At 38.8% G+C, this 20,075-nt stretch overlaps 3 protein-coding genes across 5 annotated transcripts in view; 2 read left to right on the plus strand and 1 right to left on the minus strand.

Annotated features, from left to right (window-relative positions):
• The window catches only part of tacc1 (transforming, acidic coiled-coil containing protein 1), a 32,593-nt gene extending 18,274 nt beyond the window's left edge, over window positions 1-14,319 (minus strand). Inside the window, exon 1 of one of the 3 annotated variants that reach the window (XM_028446165.1) lies at window positions 14,246-14,319. Coding sequence is in view for 1 of the 3 variants with exons in the window: in XM_028446167.1 (XP_028301968.1) it covers window positions 10,066-10,136 (71 nt within the window). In the remaining 2 variants the exon portion in view is untranslated. Of the gene's footprint in view, window positions 1-10,065; window positions 10,290-14,184 lie in introns of those variants that run through there. The other 2 variants (XM_028446166.1, XM_028446167.1) reach the window with 2 other exon arrangements.
• Window positions 88-9,600, plus strand: aggf1 (angiogenic factor with G patch and FHA domains 1). Its single transcript, XM_028446168.1, has 16 exons — window positions 88-175; window positions 258-307; window positions 1,304-1,503; window positions 2,610-2,709; window positions 2,785-2,969; window positions 3,110-3,241; window positions 3,372-3,560; window positions 4,832-5,270; window positions 5,425-5,524; window positions 6,687-6,738; window positions 6,823-6,924; window positions 6,997-7,168; window positions 7,897-7,976; window positions 8,571-8,692; window positions 8,769-8,868; window positions 8,935-9,600. Exons 3-16 carry the CDS (start codon window positions 1,312-1,314, stop codon window positions 9,154-9,156), a joined length of 2,187 nt encoding a protein of 728 aa, XP_028301969.1. The 5' UTR covers window positions 88-175; window positions 258-307; window positions 1,304-1,311; the 3' UTR covers window positions 9,157-9,600.
• A 1,494-nt stretch (window positions 14,320-15,813) lies between the features above and the next one.
• Window positions 15,814-18,988, plus strand: LOC114463867 (transcription factor 7-like 1). Its single transcript, XM_028447703.1, has 8 exons — window positions 15,814-16,078; window positions 17,508-17,576; window positions 17,684-17,890; window positions 17,989-18,047; window positions 18,147-18,227; window positions 18,358-18,517; window positions 18,612-18,719; window positions 18,822-18,988. The coding sequence occupies exons 2-8, from the start codon at window positions 17,547-17,549 to the stop codon at window positions 18,894-18,896; spliced, it is 720 nt and encodes a 239-aa protein (XP_028303504.1). The 5' UTR covers window positions 15,814-16,078; window positions 17,508-17,546; the 3' UTR covers window positions 18,897-18,988.
• Window positions 18,989-20,075: the final 1,087 nt, after the last annotated feature.

A 20,075-nucleotide genomic window follows, 5' to 3' on the forward strand; every position in this document is an offset into this window, starting at 1 on the left:
TAATTATATAGCTCGATATGGGTGTTGTTCACTGAGACCGCCACTAGGAGGCGGAAAAACTCTTCTAAACGAATCTGACTGAGTCCTCCAGACCCGAAGAAGATGTAGTGACGTGGTTTGTAAAAAACGGTGGTCGAGCACTGAGCGGACTGTAAACATATCCGCGGTTTTAACTGTAACTGTCTCCTTGTCCTAAGAACATGCACTGGGCTGTGTCCAAAATGAGTATTGACCGGATGTTTATTTTCAACTTTCAGGTCCTGCCGAAAGAAAATTCACTGCTGAGGCGTCGAAAACGACTCAAACGGTAGGACGGGAGCGCCCTCGTTTAAGTTATCAAATCTCATTTACTTGTATCTAGTTATACTTCATCATAATCAAGCTTTAGAAGTCGTTTAATCAATTAATCATTTCTGATGTGTCAGTATCCATTATTTAAAGTATTTATGAAGATCTAGTGTCTAATATCAACGACAGTGTTGTGGATCGACTAGTTTCCCAGTATTTGTGTGACCATTTCCGACTCGTGACAACATTGTGTTCTTAATAGGTTTGTAATGTGTACTGTAGTGTCACAGATACTACTATTATGCAACATAGTTATTATTCATACTCAAATATGCATCCAAATAGCAACATATTTGTTTTTGTTTAATGTCAGGATCAGTAAGTGGCATAAAACCTGAAAATCATACTTTATACCTTGACATAAACTGCTGAGTCTGGAGCTGCAGATTTTCAGGTTTTTTTTTTTTTTTTTTTTTTTTTGTGTATGTTTCAATTTAAATGCAAATAAATTATCATTCTTGAAGTTGAAAGTCTACCACTAGTTAACAGGAAAACTGATGGCCATGGCTAGTCATAGGAAACGTATGAATAGACTGCCAGTCTATGCATACACAACACCCCTCATTGGCTAGTTTAAGTGACGTGAAAGGTGCACCACGTGACTTAAAGTTCCGTAGGTTTTATTTTAGCTCGTATTTATTTTTAGCTACCCCGCTAACCCTTTTATTTTAGCCCTAACCCTGCACCAGGAAATACCCTAAAATGTTTCTTTTTGTAGTTTATGTATTTTAATCCATAACCTTTACCCAGGAAATACCCTAAAATGTAAATTTTTTTTGTATGTATTTTGAATGGTGGAACTTGCCGCGTTAAATATGTTAAAATGAAAAAAAGAAAATATGATAAAAGTGGGATTTGAACCCACGGCAGCAGAAGGAAGAATTCTTCGATGACTAAACAAATGTTTTCTTGAAAGTTAGAAGCTGAGCTGATCATTTATTGTATGTGCATTCAGTGTGTTTAATGGACAATGCGGAGGAGCATGGGGAACAGGACGGGGAGCCTGAGGTGTCAGAGCTCCGTCTGAAAGTGGAGTCACTAAAGCAGGAACTGAAAGAGTGCAGCGCAGAACTGACCAAGCTCCAGAAACAACTGAGTCAGTCAGAAAGACTGCAGCAAAGCACGGAGAGCTACAACCAGGACCTCAGGAAGCAGGTTTGTTCAAACTTTGAGCTCAAATAACCTGGTGCTAATGATCGGGATAAACACCAACAAGAACCAGATTTTGTTTATCCACAGTGATTAAATACTTTTGACTCATTCACTGCCGGCCGTTTTCAGAGTAGCCAGCCCCATATTGCCAGGCAGTTTTGATTATTTTTAAAGACCCACAGAATATTTTGTACTATGACAATCTGAATCCAGATTCTGAAAGATTAGACTCTCTAGTTTCATCAAAAAAAATAAATAGCTTGTTTCATTCTTCCATAATCAGCAGCAGTTGATTAGAGGCAAGTTTCATACAAATTTCCAGTTTGTGACAAAAAGCTGAGAAAAACGACTTTTTCTGAAAAAAATCTATTAGTTACTTTGACTCAATTTTTTTTGCTTTAGGGATACCTCAACATTAGTTTCCTTCTATATAACTACCAAAATAACACTGACACCGTGTTTTTGATGGCAACATTATTATTCTTATTTTGCTATCGAGGTCAGAGATGAATGAATTCCTTACTGTATTTTGGTCTTTCTCCAAGTCTCTCCCCCCGTCAGTTTCCCCACACGCAACTTCCTCCTCATCCTGGTAATGCCGATTCTCACCATTTGCCCAATTTTTTGATCGTTTTATCTCACCATCGTGACACTCAATAGTCTACTTAGTTCCAAAAATGCTCTGGTCGAGTGTGCGCTGCTGGGAACTTCAGCATCAACTATCGTAGCGCCATTTTCTGTCTTGTAAACTCCTTTCCTCTCCCTCTGAGCTAGGCCCATAACTAGCAACCCCAGCCGAAAAACACAAGTGACGTCTTTAGACGCCTTTGGCAGTCAATGTTACTAAACCAAAAAACGTCTTGACTCATGTAAAAAAAATTACTGTCAAACAAATTATGCGTAGGCTTTTTGTTGCCCTTCTGAAGAAAATTTGCTTTATAGATTTAATTCACACAAACTTGCACCCAATAGATAATTTTGAAGTAGTCAGATTAGATGGATTGTTGAATTAGATGCATCAAGTTGTAGTGAATCATGTTGGATTTCCAAAATGAAACCAGTGCGCACTGCGTCTACATATGATTGTACATGTTAAATGTTGTTTCCAGGTGGAAGAGTTGAGTGCAGAGATTCATGAACGAAAGAAGAGAGACAAAGACAGAGTGGACAGAGAAACTCAAACAGAAGAACATGTGTGGACAGAGACTGGTGCGTCAGTCTTACAACGAATCAATTAAATGTCACTTTACACAGCTTAGTAAACACTGACAACATTGTTTTTAGATTATTACAACTACTACTATGGAGGCTACAGTCAGACAGCTGAAGGGGAAAACACTCAAGAAAACCAGAATACAGATGTAGAGGTGAATGCAGCTGAAGGCAGCGGGATGGCAAACGTCATTACACCAAGTGAAGAACTACTTGGTTCTATCCAACCAGACAGTGTTGTTGTTGTCCCAACTGAGGTAAGCATTATTACTTATTATTCTGTACTAGTGATTAAAAAAACTATCACATTTAAATCTAAAATCTGTTTCCAATTTTAAAAGTGCATACAACTTTGAAACTCATTAATACATTGTGATTTCCCTGCTGTTTGTCTCAGGATGGCGATGGAAGTTCTATAGCTGACATGTTGAGGTCCACTGCTGAGGAGGCAATGACCCAGACTGGGTTTGTGTTTGATGAAACCACTGGAATGTATTATGACCACAGCACAGGCTTCTACTATGACTCGGTTTGTCCATATAAAAAATATTTTTTTTTTGTTGTTGGGGTTAGAGGTAGTTTAATTTCTACGACATACATTTTAAATAACATAGGGATCTCTAATGGGATTGATCTTTTTTATCTTCTTTATTACTCAGGCGAGCCAGTTGTACTATGACGCCAACACAGGATTTTACTATTACTACGATGCAGAGAGCGGGCGTTACCAGTTTCACTCAAAGATCGAGGTACAGGCGAGTGCCGAGCCACAAGAAAACAGTGCTGGTGAGAAGAAAAGTAAATGGTACAAGAAAGGAGCCAAGAAGGGCCATCATCACGATGAAAGGGTACGTAACTACTGGATATCTGACCAAACTCCTAAGTCTTGTGTTTTTGTTGGCTGACAGCTGGCTTTTGACTTTATTTATTACCATTTAAATTCTTAAGGGCTTTGTTAGTCTCACTCTTTAACTACTTTATTTGTAACTAAGTTGAGACAAGTTTTCTTAAGGCTATTCCTTTTACATACTGTAGGAGGTGCAAGAGGTGACTAACTCTTTGGCTAAAATGAAGATTTCCTCATACTGGAAAAGTACTTCCCTCAGAGGTATACCCTTAATGTTACAATTATGTTTAGTATGTTGTAATGTGGGGCTGAAATTATTCGTCGATTAATCAGATTAAGATAATTAATTAATGCAAATTATCGAAGTCGCATCGTCTCATTTATCAAAGATGCATCATTTAATTAGTGTAACTGGAGCCACTGGGTCTGATTTTCGCTCTTCTGCGCACACCGCTCCATGCAAACTGTCTTTCTTGAAGCACCGCTGCCCTTACTTTGAACTGTTGCCACGGTTACCCGAAGAAGCATGGAGCAATGAGCTGAGCGTGGCGAAGCTAGCAGCAAAAGTTTATTAAAAAGAAAAAGACAGTGAACTAAAGTTTGGGACCACTACTCAATGAATAGGAAATACAGCACTGTAGTGTTGGCTCTTCAAGTTCTTTATTTAATTGCACATAGAAATAAAGTAACCATTAGTTAATGGACGCATTTCAGCTGGAGCCGCGTCAGTGACAAGTGCATTGAACCAGAGATGGTTCAGCTGTATTTGGCTCAGAGCCATATCATCACATGTAACCTTTGTCATTTTCCAAACATAATGTTTCATATGTTGATAAATGAAAAACAATGAAAAATGTAACAGAAAAATGAAATCCTAATTGCATAAATATCAACAAAATACTTAAAACCAATAGCAAGGTTTGAATTTTTTGGGGGTGGCCAAGCCCCTCCCTAACAGATAATGGTGTTAAAGCTTAATGTACCAGTAGCTAAAAGTATTGCACATCCAAAAAATATCAAATTGAATTTTTATGTGTTAAGTAATAGCTAATTAAAAGTTTGTTTGAAATTATTTTGTTTGGTTTTGTCACGTTAGTCTGTTAGTTATGAAATAAGATCATGTAATATATATAGAATAAAGTTTCTTGTATTCTCTTCAAAAGTTGATTATTTAAAGTTATCAGCATTATTACAAAGTAATAAAAGTAAAGTCCAAAGCCAGCTGCCTTGCATCACAGAGATGTTACAGCTCTGCTGAATGTTTGGCGACAGGAACTAAAGTGTGATGATGTAACGCTGGAAAAAGAAGATGAGTGGGTTGAACGACAAGTAACTAAGAAGAGCACAGAATCACGGAAACTGAATCGAAGGTCTCGCAGTCCAAACGAGGCTCCACGCAAACGGGACTCTTCCAAACGCAGAGAAGAAAGTGATCAATCGGTATCAAGGAGGAAGAGACACAAAAATGGCTCTCACCACGAAGACAAGCGTCGATCAAGAAAGAAAAAGAAGAAATCTAAGAAGTCTGAGAAGCACAAGAGGAATAAGAGCAAAGCTCAGCGCAGTGACGAGTCGGAGGACAATAGTGAACCGGAGGAAGGTGAGATTACAGAGTCAGGGGGAGATGGCTCAGACTCCTCCTCATCATCATCTTTGAGCTTCCCTGCTGAGGAAAACCCAGGGTCAGAGATGGAAACCCAGACTCAAGAAGGTGAGGGTCTATAACCAGCTCTACATGTGTATAGAGTCCAGATCTTCTCATGACTTTGTCCTTTTTTATGTTTTACTATCATGTGTCCAAACTGTAGGTTTTTATGATCACCAGCCTCCTCTAATAACAAATGTGGTTTGTGTTTTTCCTTCAGTGTGGCCTCCGTGTGTGAGGGTGACAGTCGTCAGGTCTCCAGTGCTCCAGGTGGGCACGTTGTTCATCATCACTGCTGACTCAGCAGCCTCCATTGGCAGGTTTGTTCTCTGTCTCCCTGTTGTTCCAACATAACTAGATTACAGACAGCTTTCAACTGCAGTGCTTTAAAAGTTCATTCTAAGTTCTTACTCAAAGGCCTGAACCGAACAGCTGGAAAAACCGTTTGTCAGCTTGGGAATCAAATTACAAAAATACATTTTTCCTCAATGTAAAGTACAGTAGCCTTAGCGGACGCTTTGTGCCATAGCTGTTGATTGGCACCTGCTGACACTGTGCTGTGTGAAGTACACGATAGTTTGATCATCCATTTACAGGAAACTACACACGGTTGACTAGGGGTGAGTATCAACAAGGATCGCGATACTTGGGTCACAATACAAAATTATTGCGATGTATCTCGATATATCGCAATATTCTACCCTAATATCATAATTAAACGTAGATATGAAAAATCAAGCTGCTGTATATGTTCATCAGAAGATATTGATCATTCAGAGGACAAATTGAGTCAAAACTATTTGCTTCAAAACATCCTATTTATTATTTATTATTAGTGTTTTTGCACATTTTCACTGAAAAAAAAAATGCAGTGAAACTACTGTGTAGAAGTGTCAAAGTAACCATGACAACATAATGACATCATTGTAACAACAGTGAGTGAGAACATTAAGGATAAATCACCCTGAGTTACTGACAATGCACAAAAATAAGAAACAATTATAATTTCTTATTGTGTCAGTTTAAACACTGATCTGAACAGATTATATGAAAATGAAATGCCTGTGCAGGCATTACACACTGCCATCATAAAATCAAGTGCATCAAATAATCATTGCAACACATTGAAAGCATTGTAACCACTACTGAAATATTGCACAAGTACACAAAAATATTGATTAAGTATAAAAATAATAATAAAAAAAATATTTAAAATTGGCACTCAAAAAATCACGATATATTGTGAAATTGATTTTTTTTTTCACACCCCTACTTTTGACACTGGTTACCTTCAGGGACTGGTGAAGTGTTGCAATATAAAATATAATCAACTCTTAAATTAATCATCGACTGCCAACTAACGGCTTAAAAATCTTAGTCAGACTTTCTCCCACTGCACTCCTGCTATTACACCATATTTCATTATGAAAGGGTTTAAAGGAATGATCAGAACCTTTAAGACATGCTGGGTCTTGTTTGCAGAGAGAAGGACATGGATCATGCAATCCGGATACCAGAGATGGGAGTCAGTAAGGTATCTGTCAGCCGTTTTTACTGCCAGGCCTGAATCTATTTACTGTTATTCAGGCCGTGTGGTGTAATCCATGTTGTCTCTTAGTTCCATGCAGAGGTGTATTTTGACCAGGAGCAGCAGAGCTACATGCTGGTGGACCAAGGCAGCCAAAACGGAACCGTCATCAATGGGAACCGCATTTTACAGGTCAGTAGTTTGTGTCAGTGAAATCATTTCATAAAACTGACCGAGGGACTGACGATGATATTACTCCTGCAGCCAAAAACCAAATGTGAGCCACAGACACTGATGCACGGTGACGAGGTGAAGATGGGCGAGACCGTCCTGTCCTTCCATATTCATACAGGCACTGATACCTGTGACGGCTGTGAACCTGGTCAGGTGATGGCTCATCTCAGCAAGTTCAAGAAAGAGGAGAGCAGTGGGGGAGGTGAGCTGCCTTTAATTTTCACCCTAAAGCTAATGCATATGTGCTAACCACTAGGGCTGGGCGATATGGACCAAAACTCATATCTCGCTATTTTTTCTCAAAATAACAATATACTGTACAATATAAATCTCAATATTTTTAACTCAATAAATTCTTACCAGAAAGACAATTCTGGGTAAAATTTGCTGATGAAAGAAGCCACACATGCACATTTATTATCAAAAAGCTGCACGATATGTGACACTTGTGGCTATTTCTCCTATAAGGGACAGTATGTGTGAGTGAGTTCTGTAGTGTGGCTTCAGGAAGGGAAGGTCTGGGTTAAGACGCACTCAGTAATCTGTCTAACTGTGCTTTTCATGCTGTTCTGACAAGTAACAAAAGCAGTGAAATGAGTATTTAAATACAAAATAACTTATAAAATATATATATCTTTGAAATATGGAAAAATTGTAAAGGAGGACACTGTTTGTACTCTAAGAATAATAAATACTTGTATGATGTGATTGTATATAAATAAAACCAAGTTAAAAAATATAGATATATCTCGACATAGGCGATAGTCATTTTCTATATCGCTAAAATAGAAAACTCGATCTATCTTGAATCACAACATATTGCCCAGCTCTACTAACCACAGCAAGAATAGGATGAATATTCTTTCTTGTGAGTTTTCAGTGTGTTTAAAGCTTCCACAGCTAAGATTATAATGTTATTGTGTTTTTCAGGTGCCCCCCTCACCAAAGAGGATAAAGAATTACTGAGGCAGAAAGAGCTAAAGCAGATGAAAGCCAAATACGGTCTGCAGGTAAGCTTTACATTGTTAAAGCTGAGGTACTCGATTTATGTTCTTTAATTAAAAAAGAATTCTTATTAGCATCTTAAAGTATATTGTAAAAGTAATCATTTCGGAAAAAATTGTACGTCTGCGTGCTGTCTGTGCCTTATAATTAATTATTTTAGTTAATAAAACTCTGGAAGACAAAGTCTTGCCGGTCTCCCCCTCCAGCTCCAATCACAGGATTTAGAGAAGAGGGGTGAGCAGAGCCCACAAATCAGCCTCCTCATTGGCTGCCGTGATATATAGTGAAGCGTGTGCACGGTGTGAACTTGTTTTCAGTCTTGGACAAACTTTGGACACGTGAGTGGCTGTTTTTCTTCTAGACAGGTAATCTAATGTTCCATTTTCCTATATTTAGTGTACAGCCTTTTGCGTGGCGACGTCTTTTTACCAGTAAGAGGAGGAGACTGGGAGGGATTATTAGAGTGGGGGACGGGATTTACGGTTAAAATTCAGCCACGCCTCTCTGTCATGGTTCTAGAATCAGGTAGTGCAGATTTAATATCAGATTTCCACCACTTTTTTGAGTCCATCCTCTTGTGTGTTATTTGTTGTTTACAGAGCAATGAGGAGACTAAAACCATGAGGAACTCTAAATACAAGGACAGAGCAGAGTCACGACGACAGACGGTGGGCAGCGAGGGCGTGTTTCAACGTGATGATGCACCAGCTTCTGTTCACGAGTAAGTTTACAGTCATCGCATTAACATTTGAGTAGTTTTGGGTGTTGATACGATATTATGCTGTATTTTTTTACAGAGAGATTAGTGAAGTCAATAAAGGACGGAAGATGTTGGAAAAGATGGGCTGGAAAAAAGGAGAGGGACTGGGAAAAGAGGGGAAAGGAATGAAAGATCCGGTAAGAATCTCACTCAGGATTTATTGTTGAACAACATTTGAGTAATTTCTTCTCCTACTTCCACAGATCGAATTAAAAATCAGGAAGTCTCAGTCAGGTTTGGGGGCGGGCAACGCCATGTGCCTTGATGGAGTGTCTTTGACCAAAACCAAGTCCCAGAAGAATTGGGAGAAAGCACGGGAGAGGTTCGCCGACTCATACCAGCCTGACTCAGCATTAACGAAAACACAACTCACAACTAAAGAGTGGGTTAAATCAGAGGAGACTGACAACACGCAGACAGAGTAATGATCTAGAGTGGATTTACTCAGGGAACTTTGGCAATTGTGTGGAAAGAAAACATGAAGTGTACATTTAAATTTACATTTTTATGGACGTTAACTACCAGTTGAACATGATCAGCATCCACTTGTAAAGCTTAGTTCTTTAAACATGGTCCTACAACCAGGACTGTGCTCATATTTCTGTGATTCTGCTTCTTTTCAACCATCTAGTTTCCAGTGTTATAGTGCTACCAACACTCTCCGCACACAGTGGACTGGTTGGGCCTCCAGTCAATATTGACACAGTAAAGCTATATGTCTCACAATGAGATCACACTGAGGATCAGTTCTGACGCTTATCTCACTGTTCTTGTGAACTTCGTCTCATGTGTTTGGTTACACTGTCCACAGGCTTTTTGGTGACATTCTCTAACGGACACAATAAACTTATGACCACTGGTTTTTTCAATCACTGTCTCTTTATTCATGTGTGAGAATATAATCTTTCATGGTATCTGTGCTACTCTACAGTGTATATACGTAGTAGGTTTTAGGTGATAAAAATGTATAAATATGAACTATATTTTCACATTTATACATTAACACATCTAGGTGCACAGAACAAAAATGAGCATTACAGGTCATATCTACTGTCTAACTGTCCTGACTGCAGCCTTATCACTGGCCCCTTTTGAGGGTGTGTGAATATTTGCATATGTGTGTGAGTATACACTCATAGTGGACAGTCTCTGACAGGATTATTTAATGTACCTTTAGTATTTCAGTAAATACTACTCAACGATGTTCAAACAGATGATACCAGTTGGTAACTGGTGAATTGCGTGACTATATTTCAGCGTTAAACCATTATGTTTCTCCTACTGGTAGCTGGTTTGATAAAGCCAGTATGAAAGCATGGAGTTTGCTGACTCACATGAAGCTGCTGGTGTGACTCTTGGAGCTGGCGCGCCTGCTGCACTTCTTCTGACTCAAAGTTCCTCCCATTTTAATCTTCCTTCTCTCCAGCTGATGAGCAAACTCCACAACACTTGTACATTCCCACAGGGAGCACAGCTGCTCAGTGACTGTACAAACGTAAAGGCGGTCAGATTTGCTCTCCTTACAGGTGGGTCCTCCCTCTCCGCTGATACTGAGTCTCCACCCTCAGCCTGATTGTGTTCACTGAAACTACACAGTAATAAATCCTTTGTAATGGCTTACGTGGAAAGTCAGTCATAAAGAGATAAAGTGGGATAAGACACTGCATTCGAGAGATCTGGCCTGACCAGTTTCTACATTCAGAGGATCACATGCTCTTTGTTCTTGCAACTACATGCTTCACACTGGGTTTCTTTATAAAGTTTCTCTCCCAAACCTGTAAAACCAACCATTGTGTCGCTATGATCAGTAGCTTTGATGTCCTCTGGAACACAATGATACCAGTGATTGAATCGTCTGTTGTTTATGTCGATGCAGACAGTTTATCTATCCAGTACTTCTGCTAAATGTAGACTGTGCAGTGTGAATGAAATGTGCAGCACTGAGGAATATCCTTCCATTCAGAGAAAATACGGTCATTCCTAAGGCAGCAGCAGCAAGTGGAAACAAGTTCTCCTGATGATGGACAGGAAACACCCACTATGGTGATGAGTGATGTCACTGAGCTGTTTTCAAAATAAAATTAATAGTGTATCTGCTTTTGTATTTATATTAAAGTAGAATTTCATTCACGTCTTTAATGCGTCTCACCCTAATCAGACTGGGTAGGAGGAGCCATGGTTATGATGTCACATGAGCTGACCATATCAATGTGTCAAAGTATTACAATGTACAGACACTTAACCCAGCAGATGTCAAAGGTCAAACTTTGATCTCTGACACTGCAGCACATGCACGTCCCTTATTTATACATCATATTTCTTTCAGATCAACACCTAATGGTAATAGTAGTTTGACTGTTTTTGTACAATATAGTGAAGATGTTTATTACAGACCAGAGAGATGGGTCTGACTTAGTACACACATTTGGGAAAGCATCCATTTTTTGATGGTGGGAAAAATCCATCCTGTCTAGGAGAACATGCAAACTCCCAGAGGTGAAAGTAACGGATTATAAGTACTCACATTACTGTAATTGCTTTTATGGGTACTTGTACTTTTTTGAGTATTTTTCTAAATCAGTTATTTTTACTTGTGTTATGGTACTTAACTACGTTTTTTTAAAAAAGAAAAGTAGTTCATTACATTTCTACACCCGACTGTAACTAAGTAATTTTTTATTTTTTGTTTTAAAATGATCAACAGTCTTTGTGAAACCACAAAAAATGAAATGACCAGACAACAATGAAATGCATCACATCATAGTCGATTAAACGTAATGCACGGCGCAAAACAGCATTGAATGCTGGTTATTTTCTCAGTCTTAGAGTTCATAAACTTACTTTGCATGGAATTCATATTTAATTTTATACAGATGTCTTTGTGGAAGATAAATTGAGTTCCAATTGTGCAAGGTCTTGTCTCTTCCTTTTTAAGTTTATACTTGAGATGTTTAAAGTGTGCGAGGGAAACGTGGCACGATTTACTATTAAAAAAATAAAATAAAAAAAAACATGGGGAGTGAAATTAACTAGTAATTTAAGTACCATTTAATTGAGCTACTTTTTACTTGTACTTCTGTATTTTATGTACAGTATGACTTATTCATGTAGTACAATTTTAATCAAGTAACAGTATTTCTACCTGAGTAGGATATATCAGTACTCTTTACACCTCTATGTTACAAAGTATAATCAGGATACCACCATCTAACCCAGCACCCAGTGACCTTCTTGCTAACCATTATACCACCAGTGTACCCATTCTGAAGGAAACCTTGTCTTTAGTCTGTTGGAAGAAACACAGAGTAACATAAAAGAAAATGTGTTTGTTTGCATTTGGAAAAGAAGCAGGAATAAAGGACTGCAGTCTGTTTAAAGCAATTTATATTTTTGCTGTTGGGATTTTAGGAGCTGTGAGGAAATAATGTGTGCATCGCAAAGTGTGAACAGCAGCGTGTTGAGTGAATGAGCACAAATACGGATGGAAGACAATAGCTGTGCAGACATGGGAGGCCTTTGTCCAGTCTGGTGTGTAATGTTTCTGAGGTTTATACAACCAGGAAGTTGCAAAAACGTGGCCTCCAGCTCTGGAGTTAGAAAGGAAACGCTGTAAAATCTAAAACTGAATAAAAGTTAGAAAAGCAACAATTATGTAGCGCAATGTTTTGTTCATCATTGATTTAAGGATGAGGAAAAGCTGTAAGTTTATAATAATGATTGCATTCAAATGGAGATTGCTTTTCCTTTTACATAATATGTAAACATATATTAGATTTAAAGTGTTTTTTTTAATCATATTTGTTACTTTATTCCTTTTATGATGTGAAAGCTGTTAAATCGTGACTTAAAAAAAAAACAATAAACGCAACAACTTGTGTTTGTAAGAGTCCTGCACTCCCACAGTCAGATTCTACTTTGTTTCATTTGACTTGATCACGTCTCTGTGTTACTGTAATCCCACAGTCAGTCTGTGCCTGCAGGCTCATTCAAGCCATGAGAGCAAAAGCAACACGTCTGAAAAACATTAACCATGTAGATTCAAAGCCCACCACATTTCTTCTACCGGTAAGTATGAAAATCAATCTGCTCATTAAAAAAAGTGAGAGGAGTTTATGATGGATGCAGGAGGAGGAGGAGGAGGAGGAGGAGGAGGAGGAGGAGGAGGAGGAGGAGGAGGAGGAGGAGGGCACAGGAATCAAAGGTCAAAATAGCCACAGGTCATCCTGTTTGATCCTTTGGTCCAAGAGGAAATAATCCTCATTCCAACCACATTCCACTGCCAGTATGTTGTTTATCTTCTATCATGGTCATATCTATGTCAACAAAGGCAAAGGCAAAAAGTTTGCCATGAATAAAACATTTCAATCGTGTCATGTAGCTTGTGTTTGTGCATTTGAATTGGGAATCAGCCTGATTTGAATGTCACATCCAGTCTGCAAACTGAATGGAAATTCCTACCAAACAGCAGCTTCCTTCTCACAGTAAGTGACTCAGTCATAGCCACGACTCAACGTCTTCCACCCACATCCTTTCCTGAGCCTCAGCCCCTGGGTGTGCCTCTCTGTGACCTCATCTACCCAGGAATTCCTACAGTGTACGGCTTTCAGCAGCACCATGACTGCTCACATGATGCAGCCTCGCTCCTAGAAAACAGGATTAGGACCAGTGCATGGCTGATGGTGGTCACCACTGTTCATTTGGACAGCAAACTTTGATTCAGTCTGTTGACTAAAATGCAACTTAGTTATAATCAACATTCAGTTATCAGGACTATTTCAGTTATAGTCTATTTTTATTCAACTAAATGATGTTATGATTTTAGTTGAATCTGTATAGTCATCTAAAAAAGAAGAGTTTATGAATTTTTTTGAAAGCTTCAGTTTTCTTTTATAAACCTGATATGGGATTGTAATAAAGCCTGTCACTTTAACTAAAGTAGTTCTGATTGGATACCTTTCAAAAAAAGAAACTTAGTTGTGATTGGATTTCATCCCATGTGAACATTCTAGTTTAGTTTTTATTAGTTGACAAAAATAACAACATATTTTGATTTAGTTTTTGTTCACATGTATATAAAAAATAAAGACAAATTCATAGTCATAGTCTAGTTATTGTCACTTTAAAATATAATCGACGGAATGACAAAAACTAAATGAATGGAACACTGGTGGTCACTCTACATCTAAGTCCTCAGAAGCTGTTGGAAACCACTAATGCTCATTTAATCTTTCTTATAAAGGTAATTATTATTAAGTATTATTAAGTTTTTAAGCTTTGACATACTGAACCAAGTTAAGAAAGCAAAAGTAAACTCAAACTGCTGGAGAGAGAAGAATGAACAAACAGCCTCCACATGGCACCATGGTCTTTAAAGCAGACACTGAGTTATGCTGTACAAAACCAAGCTGATCAATAACACAAGTCACATGTTGAGAAAACGGATCAGTACTCACTCTTATCATTCAGTGATCTGAAATAACAGTTTAGTTCTATAGGATCCAGTGAAGCGTTCACCTGGTTTCTGATCAAGGTTTGAAGTCCACTCTCTCTCTGCTGTGGATCGTCTGTGGTGGAGCTCAGTCCATGGCTGGATAGGAAATGGGAAATATAGTTTCTGGGCAGGAAGCCAAGTGCAGAGTGGGTTTTAAAGACACAGCAGTTTCACTGCTATATAAGGCTTAGTCACAGCATAAGATCAGGAGAGAGCAACCAGAGCCCTTTAAATCCACTTAGTTACACTTAATATGTTATAATGTGGATCAGGAGTCCTGATAAAATTCCTATTAAAAACAAAAATCACTTTATTTTAAGACCGGCATCCAATGAATTGGTTTATTTGTGCTTCATATACAGGATAGTGACTGTTTTAGATCATGTGTTAACTTGGATTTTCCTGACAATCAAAAGGTTTGTGGATCGATTCCCTCTTTGTGTCAAAGTGTCTTTGGGTAAGAAACTAAACCCCAGGGTAAATTAGGACAATGTAGATGTTCTTGGGTGAATTGTTGTTGTTATTTTGTAATAAATAATGGATGATTGTTTTGTACAGGAAATAAAAACTGATATCAAATAGAAACTGTTTTTTTTGTGTGTTTTCAATCGATTTATTATTTATATCAGTTATTTTATTTTTTATATTATTATTATTATTATTATTATTATTATTATTATTATTATTAATAATAATAATAATAATAATAATAATAATAATAATATTTAACATGTGATTGATTCACCTTTGGCATAAAATCTTATGCCACTATCTGTCATTCTCGCTCAGCTTGTCAATGACAAGTTTTGCTTCTTTTTTTAAACCAACAGGTTTAGTTTAATCAAGACATTTGTGAAGGTTGTTATTGTGAGAAATAAATTGGTAATATTGGTTATTATAATTTTACTTGAATCTCATGATTCTTCATATTGTGCATCTTTTAAATCATGAGCGTTTATCTCCCTCTAGTGTCCATCATAGGGATAAGAACATCTTCTCCTTTCAGAAACAGAAAACATGCTTTTAGAGGCAAAGGTAAGTGAGTTGTAAAGAAAGGAAGATGATAACTTACATACAGTTTCATGTCATGCTCTGGTAAATAAAAGATGAGCAGATCTTAAAGGGAACCTGGCTTATTGTCATTGGAAATCTCTCAAACCATCTGAAATGCATTTAATATTTTTTTAAAACTTGTATTCATTTAATCATTTGTTTTATACATAAAACAAATAATTTTAATTTTGTTTTGTTTTTATTCTTTTATATTTATTTTAATTTTAGCAGGTCTGGCCTAATCTGTGATCTCAGTGGTGCGTTCATGGTCCGTGGGACACCGGGAGATTTCTGTGAATTTTACTCACCGGAAAAGACGTGAAAAATGGTCACGTGCGTGTTAAAACTGAACGTCACCCTACGTAAATATTTTTATTTTTATAGGTCATATAAAACGTTTAGATAGCCCTTATTTATGCTGACAAATAAAAACAAAAATAGTCCGTGTATCTTGAAAAGTTTTCTAAGTGTGTAGGTAAAGTGGTGTAGCCATGGAAACGAGGAGGAAGCGGCAGTTAAAGTCACCTGATGATTTTCAACGTTTTTAGTGAGCAGCAAGACACGTTGAGAGAGAGAGCTGTGAACATCTTTGACCATCTTTGATCATATTTGAACATCTTTGACCATATTTGATCATATTTGACCATATTTGAGCATCTTTGATCATATTTGAACATCTTTGACCATCTTTGACCATCTTTGACCTGAGAAAGGAGCAAAAACGTTACAAAACACAGTTAAAAGTCATCAGAACTTCAGACCAAGACCAGAAAAGGACATTTGAAGACCAGGAGATCAGAAAAGTAGACCATGGCCCTGTGCTGTTTTAATTATTCTCATCTGAAAGGGCAACTTTAATCATTGTAACACTAAACAGTTAAATATATGCTATGATTTATATTCTGTAGGTCTGTCTACATCAGGTCTGGGGCCTAAAACGTTTAGATTTTATATTATAGGGATAAAGAAAAGGGTTTTAACATAACAGAAATCAAGTAATGCTGATTTGTCATGTGTAACGTTTGCTTCTGTGATAATTTTACTCTGATGTGACACTTGTAGTGAGTGTTTGAGCTGCTGAGATCAATTTAAAATTTGTAATTATTTAGTAAAAATTTTTTTACTTTAGATTATTTTAGTTCATTCCTTATAATAAGTCGATGTTTACTTAATATTATCAAGATAAAATTGATACTGAAGTATTTTCTATGATTTTGTTTTGGTTTGTTTTAGCTGCCAGTCCAGTTACAATGGAGGCTGTTTGCATTGCTTAAACACTTCCTTCATTTATTTACAATGATAAATACTTTATTTCCTACATTGATTTATTTCTTAATGTAGAAGATTTTCTCCTTATTTTAGTTTAAATGTATTTCCTTCCATTTTATTTCATTATCATTTTATTCACAGCTTATGCATGTCCAAAGTTAAAAAAAAAACTTATTCAAACGTCACACATTACTGCACATAGCCCTTTGTTTAATAATCATTTCATAATAAATAAATTACCCTGTGTGAAGGTTAAAATAAACAACCATACCAGAAGGTTAGAATACATCCAATAAGGATTTTTCTTATTCAAAAGCCTCCTGTGGACAACTTATCACGTTAAAACAATTAAAATTAAAATAAAATAAAGCATCTGTTTTGTCTAATGTCATTGTGCTGTCCATAGATATCAAAATAATAATAATAATAAAAAATAGATAATTAATAAATTACTAAATTCCTTTAAAAGAAAGCAGTGCTGCACATCCATAGAGTGATATACAGTAATCACTGCACAAATTAAATATGTATTAATGTTTTGTCTGTATATGTTGTTAAACGTTTACATTACATGTATAGGTGCAATCTTTTTGCAACAATTATACATGTTTTATTCTTGCATAAAATATAAACAAATACATTTATTGTATTGCTTTAATGTGACCATCACCAGCTGTCCCTAAGGAAGGGTAAACTAAACTTTATATGCAAACAAAATGATGAAAATGGGGAAAAATAGACCAAAACATTTGAACATAAGACATAGAATACAAAAGTATGACTGATAAACTCCTACTCCTTCTTCTAATCCTTGATGGGATAATTCCGTAGATTATTATTGTGACACTGCATGACTCATGTAAAATGATTGTAAATATCATTGATCTTAATGCTTACATTACTTTAACCTTTGTTACTAATACATGTCACTGATCTGCTCACTGAACCTCTTTCCTCCCTCAGAATCTGGAGAATATTTTGTGGCCTATATCGATCAGCAAGATGTGGGCCCCAGAACAGCACGTTCAGCCTGTAAGAACCTGGACACGCCCTTCCTGTTCTTCTGTAGAATGATCTACTTAATAATGTCGATGTGTTATTGATGGTTCCTAAAATATGGATGTCATTCTGCTCTTCAGGAACAGACATCTTCAACCTTCACTGACGGCCAATACGGGGCTCCAAACTTTGAAGACCTGACAACCATCAATGCCTTTTCTATCCTAGAGTACTGGTACCAACAAAGTCCTTGTCCCAAAACCGTCACCTCCATTCCTAATATTGTGCACATGGAGGCCCAACAATATACTGACCTCCAACCCTTTATTCCCCCGCCTGCTATGACAGTAAGATCTCTGTTTAACACAGTTCTTAATGTATTTCTGTAGATTTTTGTACTGACTATGATGGGGACTCATACATTCACATGTTTTTGTGTGTCCAGTATAATGAACTTCCAGTATACACTGCAGGGATGAATCCACTTCCCACTTTTGGAGGACAGTAAGTAAATCAAACAAACAGACGTGATCAAAAGCAGATGTTACTGCACATGTGACATGATTTCTGATCCAGTGTGTGTTTGTGTGTTTTTCTTTGTAGGAATGAAAACGACTGTTTAATAATTGTGCAACCAGTACCCCCAGCACCCCCAGCACCCCCAGTCAATGCTCCAGTCTCAAAGTGAGTGTCCTGCAGTAGTTTTTCTTGTCTATCTTATGATCTTATGACTAACTCTGGATCATGCTCTCTCCTGCTCTGCTCGTTGTTAACATATGCTCTTATACTGTGTATTTGTGTCTTGTTCCTTTAGAAAGGTGAAGAAGCCTAAGGAGGTGAAGGTGGAAGAGGGGCCGCATATAAAGAAGCCCCCCAATGCCTTCATGCTCTTTCTCAAAGAGCACAGGAAGTCTGCAGAAGAAGAACTTGGTGTGAGGACGAGCAGTGTAGTCAACAAACTCCTCGGTGAACTGGTAAGTTTGTTTATTCCTCCATGAATGATCTGTGATCTTTAAACTCTAGTCTTCAGTGTGTGTGAGGGACACTTTTCTTGTTGTCCATCCACAGTGGAAGTCATTTTCATCAGAAGAAAAGGATCAGTATAATACTAAGGCCAAATATTATGCTTTGCTCCACCACGAGCAGAACACCGGCTGGACCAACAAACAGAACTATGTAAGTTTACCCTGCAGACATGTTGACTCAGCAACCTTAAAGGTGATGGAAAAGTGAAAGTGATTCATCAGCTGACTTCAAGTTTTATGTGTTTGGTTTTAGGCAAAGAAAAGGAAACAAAATCGGACGGTGATTAAGACAGTGGGCGTGTCCACGTGTCCGACATATTACCCCTGATACGACAGGTGACACTGGAACTGTCACGATGGGGTTTTATTTTGGAGGGCAGGCAGGAACTCTGGGCCTTCCTCCCAGCAGCCTTCTCCTGATTGGCCACCAGCTGCAAATAATTAACTGCTTAGATAAATAGGGAGGCTGTGCTGCAGCTCAGGGTTGGGACATTACTTGTGCTGTGACTATTGGTTCTTGGGTTTGCTTTTGTTGTTTTTTGATTACCTCTGCCTCCCTGGACTGACCATAACTGTGGTAACAATAAATCTTGGGATGATGCACCTGAGCTCCGCCTCCGTCCCTGCATTTGGGTCTGCACCTACACATGCTTGTGACAGAATGTCCCAGCCAACAGCAGACCCAGCGGGACCATCAATGGAGGATTTTTTATTTTTCAGCAAGTTGGAGGAGCTCCTGGCCGAGCTGGAGCCCCTGCTCTCCAGACTGAGGGAGACCAACTGTCCCCAGGAGAGAGTGGACGCTCTGATGGGAGTTAGCGTGGCCATTCGTCTTCGACCTGCTCTGGAGAGAGTTCCCGGCGTGGCGAAGACTTTGGAGAACGCTAAGAAGCAGATCAGGAGATTGCTGGGTTCTCCCTATACTCCACAACCAGAGACGTCCTCAGCACACAACTCTCAGGTGCAGTCCAGTTCCCAGCCCGAGTCCCCTAGCTCCCAGGCTGGCGCTCCTGAGTCCCCTAGCTCCCAGGCTAGCGGGCCTGAGTCCCCTAGCTCCCAGGCTAGCGCGCCTGAGTCCCCTAGCTCCCAGGCTAGCGCGCCTGAGTCCCCTAGCTCCCAGGCTGACGCGCCTGAGTCCCCTAGCTCCCAGGCTGGCGCTCCTGAGTCCCCTAGCTCCCAGGCTGGCGCTCCTGAGTCCCCTAGCTCCCAGGCTGGCGCTCCTGAGTCCCCTTGCTCCCAGGCTGGCGCTCCTGAGTCCCCTTGCTCCCAGGCTGGCGCTCCTGAGTCCCCTAGCTCGCAGGCTGGCGCTCCTGGGTCCCCTAGCTCGCAGGCTAGCACTCCTGGGTCCCCTAGCTCCCAGGCTAGCGCTCCTGGGTCCCCTAGCTCCCAGGCTAGCGCTCCTGAGTCCCTAGCTCCCAGGCTAGCGTTCCTGAGTCCCCTAGCACCAGGCCGCCGCCTGCCCAGCCGCCATTCCCAGCTCCCCGCACCCGGCCGCCGCCTGCCCAGC

This window comes from Gouania willdenowi, chromosome 5 (assembly GCF_900634775.1).
Source record: "Gouania willdenowi chromosome 5, fGouWil2.1, whole genome shotgun sequence".
NCBI classification, from domain to species: Eukaryota; Metazoa; Chordata; class Actinopteri; order Blenniiformes; family Gobiesocidae; genus Gouania; species Gouania willdenowi.

Coding starts and splice junctions, on each gene's coding strand:
- aggf1 (XM_028446168.1), top strand. CDS start 1,312: ATGGACAATGCGGAGGAGCATGGGGAACAGGACGGGGAGCCTGAGGTG. Junction 2,970..3,109: donor TTGTTGTTGTCCCAACTGAG/GTAAGCATTATT, acceptor TGTTTGTCTCAG/GATGGCGATGGAAGTTCTAT. Junction 7,169..7,896: donor AGAGGAGAGCAGTGGGGGAG/GTGAGCTGCCTT, acceptor TGTGTTTTTCAG/GTGCCCCCCTCACCAAAGAG.
- LOC114463867 (XM_028447703.1), top strand. CDS start 17,547: ATGTGGGCCCCAGAACAGCACGTTCAGCCT. Junction 17,577..17,683: donor CAGAACAGCACGTTCAGCCT/GTAAGAACCTGG, acceptor TCTGCTCTTCAG/GAACAGACATCTTCAACCTT. Junction 17,891..17,988: donor TTCCCCCGCCTGCTATGACA/GTAAGATCTCTG, acceptor TTGTGTGTCCAG/TATAATGAACTTCCAGTATA.